General features: G+C 46.9%; 1 protein-coding gene across 3 annotated transcripts in view; it reads right to left on the bottom strand.

The window, feature by feature from the left end:
• Positions 1-8,637: 8,637 nt before the first annotated feature.
• Positions 8,638-10,618, bottom strand: part of RFWD3 (ring finger and WD repeat domain 3) — a 60,677-nt gene continuing 58,696 nt past the window's right edge. For all 3 annotated transcript variants that reach the window (XM_038367736.2, XM_038367737.2, XM_043495376.1), the window contains one exon: positions 8,638-10,321. In XM_038367736.2, the coding sequence (XP_038223664.1) occupies positions 10,178-10,321 (144 nt within the window). In that variant the 3' untranslated portion in view covers positions 8,638-10,177. The remainder of the gene's footprint in view (positions 10,322-10,618) is intronic.

The following is a 10,618-nucleotide window of genomic DNA, read 5'->3' as shown; positions in this document are numbered from 1 at the left end:
TGGACGCATGTTATCCCCGTACACAACCCACAGCAGCTGACTACACTTCACAAGCTTCTCCGAGACAAGCGTGATAGCACACCCCGAATCAACCAGTGCTGTGGTCTCCACCCCATTTAGCTTCACTAATCTAGCGTATATATGTGGGGTTAGTGAGACCTCCACAAGGTAGATTAGGGAGCATAGGTCTGCCCAGTTCCCCAGGTTACACTGCATAGGCTCCTCGGCATTGGGACACTGTGCAGCTATGTGTCCCCACTCCCTACAGGCATAACATCTGTATGGAACCCTAGGCATTCCCAGGTCTCTTGATTGGGGTAGTCTAACATCACAATCCTCTTCTCCCTCAGTGCTCCGACTCTTTGTGGCTACTGGTGGGCCTTCAGCCCCTCTCTTTTTCCACCTGGGTTCTCCTGGTGGCCCAGTCACCCGAACTCTAGGGCTTGGTGCTGCTAGTTTAACCTGGGATGCTTCTTCCTTAACTGGTTGGGTCAGCTCCCTCGCTGTCCTTCGCCTTTCGACCAGCACGACAACCTCGTCATAGGTGGAGGGTTCGTTCGGGCTTACCCAGGTGCAAAGGTCTGGCAGTAGTCCTCTCATGTACCGGTCGACTACCAGAACCTCTAGTATCTCCTCCGGAATCCGGGACTCAGTTCATAACCACTTTCATGCGAGATGGATGAGGTCATATAATTGGGACCGGGGGGTTTTGTTTTCCTGGGACCTCCACTCATGATATCGCTGGGCCCGCACTGCGGTCCTTACCCCAGATCTGGCCAGGATCTCTGCTTTCAGCTGGGGGTAGTCTGCCGCAGGCTCTTCAGGCAAATCATAGTAGGCCTTCTGGGCCTCCCCACACAGGAATGGAGCGAAGATGCCCGACTACTGTTCTCGGGGCCAAGCCTCCCACAGGGCTGTCCTCTCAAAGGCCAGGAGGTATGCCTCTACATCATCCTCCTGCTTCATTTTCTGCAGCCAATTGCTGGCCCGCATGATCTGTGTCCCATCATGGACGCGATTCAGCTCTGTAAGGGCCTTTACCTGGTTTACCAGTTCCCGCCACATAGCCTGGTCTTGAGCAGCATGGTCCATCAGAAGGCGATTAGACTCTTGCTGCAGCCGCACTGCCTCCTGTTGGAAACAAGTAGCCTCCTGCTGGGCAGCCGTGGCTTGTATCAGTGCCTGCACTACCTCCTCCATTGTGGTGGAAAAAAAAAAATAGACTCTCTTCCCTTTTTTCCTTCCAAACACCCTCCTCCTTCCACCGCACTGTGAACACCAGATCCCACTAACACCAGTTGTGACAAAGTTCCTGCTCTACCTTGGTGGGGCTTGCGCTTATTGGCAGATTTGCTTGCCTTGGAGCTTCACGGCAGCCCTCAGCTTGGCCGTTTTTCTGAACCCACAGTCCAGGTAGACTCCTCCTGTGTCTGACCAGGAGTTGGGAGGATTTGGGGGGAATCTGGGCCCGTCCTCTACTCCAGGTTCCAGCCCAGGGCCCTGTGGAATGCAGCTGTCTAGAGAGCCTTGTGGAACAGCTGTGCGACAGCTACAACTCCCTGGGCTACTTCCCCATGGCCTCCTCCCAACACCTTCTTTATCTTCACCATAGGACCTTCCTTCCGGTGACTGATAATGCTTGTATACCTCAGTCCTCCAACAGTCGGCGTTCTCACTCTCAGCTCCTAGTGCCTCTTGCTCCCAGTACCTCACATGCACACCACAAACTGAAGTGAGCTCCTTTTTAAAAGCCAGGTGCCCTGACTAGCCTGCCTTAATTGATTCTAGCAGCTTCTTGATTGGCTGCAGGTGTTCTAATCAGCCTGTCTTGTCTCCAGAAGCTTCCTGTTTGTTCTGGAACCTTCCCTGTTATATTAGCTCCAGGCTAAGTAGGTCCCTTTTCCTTGGGTAAGGTATCTGCCTTCTATTACTCCCCTATAGCCATCTGGCCCGACCCTGTCACAATATTAACAAGGATTATCTCACTCAAAAACTGCCAACCTAGACTCTTGATGACCTCAAGTTGTGGTGTACCCTGCGGTTACCAACTGTTTGTAGTAGCCGAATAAACCTGTGATGTGATGTGGATAGTTCCTCCCTTTGGTTCTCCAAAGTTCAGGGACCATTCTTATCTGTGCCAAAGATTGCCAACTTTTATGCTGACATATTTATAACTGATTATACTTTTTGCTATATATAAGATCTTACAGAGCGGTAGGCTTCTTGCATTTCAGCAAAATTTATTATTAGGAAATACATATCTCAACACATCCTAAATTCCAAGGAATTAATAACTGATAAAATACAAGAATAAAATGAATTAATTTCAGAAAAAGAAACAGATTGATACTGCTGGCTGGATTAGTAGAATACAATAGCTAGCAAAATAATCCTATGGGCTACAAATGGGACACCTGTGCAGATGTTGGAATGGTTTGTCCACCAGGACAACAGGTTCTTTATGGTGGGGAGCATGGTCAGTTGCTTGTGAATGGAAGGTCTGTGAGGAATGTATACTGTACGGAGCCATGACTGAAGGTGCCTCATATGAAGTCGTGCATGTTTCATGACAAACGCGGTTGCTGACATGCGTCCTAGATGTTGGAACATAGCCTGCAGACATCAGTCAGATTGTTTTGTATGGTTGCTATGAGGTTCGTTAATGTCAGGGAGTGTTATTGGGGTAGACTTGCCAATGCCATGGTGCAGTCAAGGTGGGCACCTATGAATTCCAACTGTTGGGTCGGAATTAGGGTGGATTTTAGGGCATTGGATTTGTAGGCCTAGTCTTCTGAACAGATTTGCAGTGAGCGACAGAGTCCACCGCCTATTGGTATGTAGAAGCTTTCAACAGGCAATCATCCAGGTAGGAGAATATAATTACCTCATCTGCAAAGATGGGCTGCAACCACAGTGGGGACTTTGGAGAAATCTCGCGGGGCCATGGAAAGTCCAAATGGGAGCACTGTACTGGAAATGTACGTTGACTACTGTGAAACGAAGGACCCTTGTGTGTGCAGGACGTATGGTAACATGGAAATAAACATCCTGGAGGTCGAGGGCTAAGAGCCAATCTCCCATCTCCAATGCCGGGATTATGATTGCAAGGGTAACCATCTTGAAACGTTTCAGATTAGCAACCGTGTTAGTCTGTATTCGCAAAGAGAAAAGGAGTACATGTGGCACTTTAGAGACTAACAAATTTATTTGAGCATAAGCTTTCGTGAGCTACAGTTCACTTCATCGGATGTATTCATCAGAAAGCTCATCTTGAAACGCTGAGTTCTGATAAACTTGTTTAGCTTGCACAAATCCAATATGGGCCTCCAACCGCCTGTTTTCTTTTGGGTGAGAAAACAGTGCGAATAAAACCCAGTCCTCCCGTGTTTGGGAGATACAGGTTCTATGGCACCGAGTTGCAGCAGGTGATTTATTTCCTGCTGTAGTAGGTGCTTGCGAGAAGGTGTACCTGAAGAGGGACAGGGAGGGGGTGAGAGGGTTTGGTGGAATAGAGGTGAATGGGTTGGAATAGCCCTGGTGTATAATTTCCAGAACCCATTTGTGTGATGTTGTCCAGACCTGATAGAAAGATGTTAGGTGGTCTCCAAATGGACTGGAATCGGGAGATGGTTGCGGCAATGGAATTTGAGGGGCTCTCATGACCTCCACCTGTTATACCAATAAAATAAAAACCAGAAAGATCTTAAGGGGAAAAGGCAAAATGCCACATTTATTGTGAATACAGAAAGAATCATAGTAAGCAGTAAGTTATAGCTATAACATTCCATTCCATTCCATATTTATTCTCACACACACACACACACACACACACACACACACACACACAGGTTCTGCAAGGTTGTTATCATAGTTACTAGCCTTAGTTGCTCGTGCCAAGCCACTGGCCAGGTGGCCTGGACATGAGGAGGGAGCAGGACCTTATCAGATGCTCATCTGATGCTCCTGGAAGTTGGTTTGCAGAATCAGACCCCAAAGTTCTCAGTTTCTAGAGTCCATTTTTATAGGAATTTATTCCTATGCCAGTCTATGGGAATTGCTTCATCATGCTGTTGCTGAATCCATCAGCAGATGGCACATTCCTGACGGCTCTGTGCTACCAGATGTTATCTTGTTCTCCCATCCTTGCGGCTGTTGGGTGGATTCCAGTCTGCCTTCCAGGGGTCCTCTAGTTGTTTCCACTTGAGGCCTTCTTCAGCCAATCGACACTGGATTCTTAGGCTGGCACCTCCCTGATCATTCATTATCCACACCAAGCATCCATCACATACATCCTCTATCTCTATTTTAATCACAATTGTTAACAAAGCGAGATTGTCAAGGTTCCTTCCCCACTCTGAACTCTAGGGTACAGATGTGGGGACCTGCATGAAAACCCCCTAAGCTTCTTTTTACCAGCTTAGGTTAAAACTTCCCCAAGGTACAAACTATTTTACCTTTTGTCCCTAGACCTTATTGCTGCCACCACCAAGCGTCTAACAAATATAACCGGGAAAGCCCACTTGGAAACGTCTTTCCCCCCAAAATCCCCCCAAGCCCTACACCTTCTTTCCTGGGGAAGGCTTGATAAAAATCCTCAATTTGCATAGGTGAACACAGACCCAAAGCCTTGGATCTTAACAATGAACAAGCAATCAGGTTCTTAAAAGAAGAATTTTAATGAAAGAAAAAGAATCACCTCTGTAAAATCAGAATGGTAAATAACTTACAGGTTAATCAGATTCAAAACAGAATTTGCCTCTAGGCAAAACCTTAAGTTACAAAAAGACACAAACAGGAATATACATTCCATTCAGCACAACTTATTTTATCAGCCATTTAAACAAAACAGAATCTAACACATATCAAATTAGATTACTTATCAACTCTTTACAGGAGTTCTGACCTGCATTCCTGCTCTGGTCCCGGCAAAAGCAACACACAGACAGAGAGAGCCTTTTGTTCCCCCCCTCCCCCTCCAGCTTTGAAAGTATCTTGTCTCCTCATTGGCCATTTTGGTCAGGTGCCAGCAAGGTTATTTTAGCTTCTTAACCCTTTACAGGTGAAAAGGTTTTTCCTCTGGCCAGGAGGGATTTAAAGGTGTTTACCCTTCCCTTTATATTTATGACAGATATATACAACAAAAGGGCGGGGAGTCTGTGTGCTGTTTCTGTTGTTACGAAGTTTTGCTTTGAGAACAGCCTGTCTTAGGATGTACTAACACAATTAGCAGCCAAAAACCAAGACACCTCCCTCTTAATTAGTAATACCCTGGAGTTTAAACTATGGGGAATCAAACTCATTTGTGATTTTAATACAGAACTTCTTTAATATGATCCAACATAATCCCCCTTTTGACACTAAGATTTATAATTGTCGGTGTTGCTTTCTATGTAGCCTATTCAAGAGAAGGTACTGTGAGGCAATTTGAGTTTGTGATTCCAATTCCTCCCACATACATGATCCTAGTGATGTATCTTTACTATAAGGTTCTGGGGAAAACAGGCAAGGTGAGGCACACCCACTTTTGAGGAGTCCATTCAGTACAACCTCTAGTGTCCAATAGCTTCCCTCCCTCCCCAGCCCACTGGCTCGAGGTCCGGGGTAGCCAGAAGGATCCCATATGTAATATGGGGAGTGGGCTAACCTTCCATATCTATGCCTCCAGAGACTGTTGGTGTGCAATTTTGACAACAATTTCCCCAATTAACAGGTCTGGTTTTACAATGCTAGGAACATACTTATCGGTACAAATGGATGCAGTATCAAAACAGTGGGGTTTTTTTTCCTTCTTTGTTTTTGTATTAGGCTGTCCTGTAGCTGAGCTTAATTCGGGAGATGGTTGCGGCAATGGAATTTAAGGGGCTCTCATGCCCTCGACCAGCACTTCAAAATGCCTGTCTAGAAGTAGAGGGTTGGGACGTGGAGGATTGCCCCGGTGTCTGTCGTTGTCTTGGCTGACCTTCCCAAGGTTTACAGTGTGGCACAGGAGTCCTTGAGCGTATGCAAGGCTGCATCTGTGGCGTCCACAAAGTTTCTGTCCTCAAAAGGCAAGTCCTCGGTCATGGCCTGGATTTCCTTGGGGAAGCCAGAAAGGTGGAGCCAAGAGGCCCACCGCATGACTACTGATGTGGCGATGGAGTGAGCCGCCGTGTCTGCAGAATCCAATGATGCCTGCAAGGCAGTCCTGGCAATCAGGCAACCTTCTGAGATGCTTACTTTGTATTGTTCTTTTTTGTCTGTTGGGAGATGCTCAATAAACATAGGCATCTGTGCAAAAATGTTGTCAGTATATTTGGCTAATAACGTGGAGTAGTTAGCAATGTATAACTGAAGAATTGCTGAGGAATAGGCCTTTCTACCAAACAGGTCAAGGCATTTCCAGTCTTTATCCTAAGGGGTGGTATGAGCCAGGTGTTTTTCCCTTTGATAAACTGCTTCCACAAGCAGTGAGTTTGGGCTAGGTGAGTGAAGAGGAACTCAGCCCCTTTTGCTGGCACATGTAAATCTTCAGACAAGAAGTATTAAGAAGATGGGGCCATGATCAGTGTCTGCCAGACTGTTTTTGCCAGGTACATAATGGCAGAATTAATAGGCAATGCAATCTTGGTCATAGAAGAGGAATGGAGAATGTCAGTGAGCTTATGCTGTGTCTCTGGCAGCTCTTCTACGCAGATGCCTAGGGAATCAGACATATGCTTGAATAGGTCTTGGAAAGATTTAAAAGTTGTCCCCCATGGGGGGGGGCATGATTATGTCCTCTGGGGATGATGAAGAAATATGGGTAGGAGGTAGGATGTCACCCTCTATTAAGTCCTCATTGCCCTCATGCTCCACCCCAGCAACTTTAGGGGAGGCTGGGGCAACCAGTGAGGTAGATTTAGCTGATCTTGGTGTTCTGGACCTAGATTGGATGGAAGGGCTGAAGATTGTGAGCCCTGTACAGTGCCAATGGGTCCCAGTATGGCCAATTTGGAGGGAGGGCCATTGGGATGGCATCCATTGAGGGGGTTGCCACACTGTGGTTGTAGCCCTGAGGTTCCAGGTTTGGGCGATGAATGACATGGGGTTCCCATTCCTACAGCCACTTCATCCCCCTCAAATCACTTGAGGGAGGAGGGGCTGAGCCAGCAGGTGTAACAGACTCATGGCTGGTCTAGCTGGGGTGCCATCGGTGCTGAAGAGAGGCATGCCCAGGGTGGAGGCAACAGAAAGGTCTGCCTGGCTAACTAAATGCTGCAGCACCGGAAAGTTAGGTGCAGGCATAGGAGGCACACAGAGGTTAGTCAGCATCTGTGCTGCGGGCTTGTTGTAATACACAACAGCCGGTGGCACCGTAGCACTCCTCGGTGTCGAGGACTTTAGCTCTCTAGGCTCTGAGGGAATAGGCAGCCACGGCAAAACTAAACCTGTCTTAGAGCTAGACTGCAGCAGGTTTTTTGCTCCTTGGGTTGCCTCTGCACTGGACGGACCCAGTGTCACGTGGTCCAAGACTCTGCATGCCGATGGTACCACGGCATATTTAGCAGTCAGAGATTGCTTTTTGCATGGCGATTCTCCGTGTGGGGAGGAGTGAGACCGCTTCTTTTTTTCATGGGGGCTGGATCCTTTGTGCTCATCTTAGAAGAGGATCCCATGTCCGACACGGCAGTTGGTGAGTGAACGAGCTGGTGGGGAGGGGCTCCCAGCTCAGGGTCAGAGGCAGGACGCAGGGATTTCTCCATAAGCATCAGTTTGAGCTGGAGTTCCCTAGCCTTTCTGGTCCTTGCCGTTAACTTTTTGCAGTGGTGGCACTTCTGCGTAACGTGAGTCTCCCCCAGGCAGCGAACAAAGTGGGAGTGACTGTCAGAGACTGGTATTGATAGTCTACAGGTGAGGCAACATTTAAAGCCTGGGGAGCCAGGCATAACCATTTGAAGAGAGAGTGTGATTTTTTTTTTTGTTTTGTTTTTGTTTTAACCAGGAAAGGGAAGAGACAGTAACCCTGCAGGGAACAGGAAGGGATAATTTCAGGCAAAAAGGAAAGGAAAAAGTATTCTGAGGAAGAGTATTCTGAGGCGCTGCTGTTGTTCCAACCAAAGCCAACAGCGGCAAAGAAGGAACTGGGGGATGGTTGGCTGCGCGCGATACCCACTCAGAGCAGCACGAGCTGGTTGCAGCACGTGCATGGCCAACCAGGGCACTGATACCTTAAATCTCCAACTAGAAGCAAAGGGGTGCTCAAACACCTAAAAGTGGAGCACCCACAGGGACATTCCTTGAAGAAGACTACCATCAATTGTCCCTCTAGGCAGCTGTCCATGCCTTCAGATTTTCCTGTACAATCCCCAATCATTTCCACGATATCGTTTTGCTTTGTCAATATAAAAATCTGCAGCAAAATTGAAAGATAGAGGTCAGCGTAAGACGAATTGAATTGATATGGAAGCCACCACAGGGGGATTCAATTTTCATATTACATTCACTAGAAGCCTTTATTAGTAAATATACCTGAAACTCCCACATCCAACCTGGAAGTCCTATCAAATGTATGGATCCTTGCCAGAGTACATGGAGCCTTGTTTATATTCATCTAGATGGAAGCACATCTCTGCAGCACACATTTCACAAGGTCAGACAGTTACATCAGCAGAAGCAGGGTTCTATAATGATAAACGCTTTATTTTTCACATCACATAAAAAGAGGAACAAAATATCACACAAAAATAGATACAATTAAATGGAGATGTGTATATTTTACATAATCTTATTTTTAAAGAGGAGACACAAAGAAAATTCATATCCCTGCAAGTTTTAGAAAGGAAAGTTGTTCTGTGGATTTAATTAGCGACCTACAGGATCTGGTAACAGGAAAGATGCCGTTTACACAGGCTTCATGCAAGGAACAGTGCCCAGGGACAGGTTCCCCATGCAGGGAAACTGTCTTGCAACTTGTGTAACTTTCTTGATAGTCTGCCTTTGGCAAATACAAACATGAAATGTAAATCACGTTCATCCCCAAGTCAGAAAATGAAATGTCCTTTCTCACAGGAACACGTGGGCTGAGAATCAGTCTGCACGCTTGGCACTCAAACCCTTGGCTCACCCTCCCACCCCACCAACACTTTATGGGGAATTCTGGTTCAGACTCACATCTAGGATGAGAAGAATTATGCCACAGACAAGGATGACTGGGACCATTCTGTGACCCTCTGGTGAATCAAACCTCAGGAAATCCAACAGTTTTTATTAAATTTGGTACAAAGCAGCCAATATTTTCTCTTTCTTGTTTTTCAATTCAAATGCTGTTCAGTCACCTGAGCCTTAGGCAAGGTTAACATGAATTGCAACTAGCATCAAACGGCACAAAAGTCTCCCCACACCACCCTATTGCCAACTTTCTCCAGACAAAAGACAGTTCTATGACGTTTGGACTGGGCTGCGCCTAAAGAGGAGGCAAGGTTCATGCTATATGCATATGAAAATGCAGAAGAGAGTTGTTCTCACTCCAGTCCCAAAACTATCTTCTCCATAGCAAAGACTAATGGCACAGAGTTGGCTTTACTTGATTGATGGAAAAGCCCCACCAAGCTTGTTTTGCCCAGAAAAAAGCGCATAGGAACAGCTGAGTAAGTCCTTTAAAGGACATGTCCACAACATTCCTGGGAAAATGCCCATCTAAGTACAAGGTAGCAGCCAAACTGCTACTTAAAGACCCTTTCATCATGAAGCAAGGGGAGTAGGACTGCAAAGTACAGGGGGAGTCTCAGGAATTGCTTTCCTGTGTCATTCTCTGAAGTGGTTTGCAAGTCCCAGAACTGTGTTAATGCTGGGTGGGGGTGGGAAGAGAGAGTTATAACACTGTGCAGCTGGAAATGGGCCAAGACTGAGCACTGCATTGAGGCAAGCTGCCAGTTTGCCTGAGAATAGAAAAAAAACCTGACGTTGGGATCAACTGAAGGAATAAGGACAGATACAAATTAGGATGGGGGAGAAAAGACAAAACACCAGTGCTCCAGTTCCTGAATGCACCAACACGAGAGATGCCGTGGCAGTTCCTGTCCCATAAACAATTCAGGCAGGAAAGCTGAACCTGGGGTCGTGCTGTTGCGGTGGGACAGCAGAGAATTTGTTGGAATTGGTAGTTTGTTAGCAGCACATTTTGGAAGCTCCTCTCTGCGGAAGGCTGACCGAGCCTTTTTCAATCCCACTTGTAGAGCTTCACAACCTTCTCAGTGAGAGTGGCCAGGAAATTATTGCAGTTCACCGTGAAAGGGCAGATGTCCAGCACAGGTAGGTCAGTTTGTAGCTTCTGAAGTAAGGAGCCCCTTCCAGCATCCCATACCTGTGAAGTACAAAGGGTCAGGCACCATGGTGCTCTCCTCCCACTCAGTCTTGGTTCTAATGCTGTAGGTGGGAAGGAGCCCCTCCTCAGAGAAACATCCCAGATAGCTCAGCCATTTTCCAACACCTTCCCCAGCCAGGAGAGGCTCACTTCTGAACCACTAAGCTTGCCATTAGCCTCCTCTCGGGAAGGTCAGATAATCAGGGACATGAGTTTAGAGGTGCCACCTGAACGTGGCTGTGCAAGGTGCTGCAATTCAAAACAATTCTCATAAAACCAATCTGTCCAGAAGGGGTT

Source organism: Dermochelys coriacea, chromosome 12 (assembly GCF_009764565.3).
Source record: "Dermochelys coriacea isolate rDerCor1 chromosome 12, rDerCor1.pri.v4, whole genome shotgun sequence".
NCBI classification, from domain to species: domain Eukaryota; kingdom Metazoa; phylum Chordata; order Testudines; family Dermochelyidae; genus Dermochelys; species Dermochelys coriacea.
Note: the sequence above shows the minus strand (reverse complement) of the source record. Positions and strands in the feature narration are given on the sequence as shown.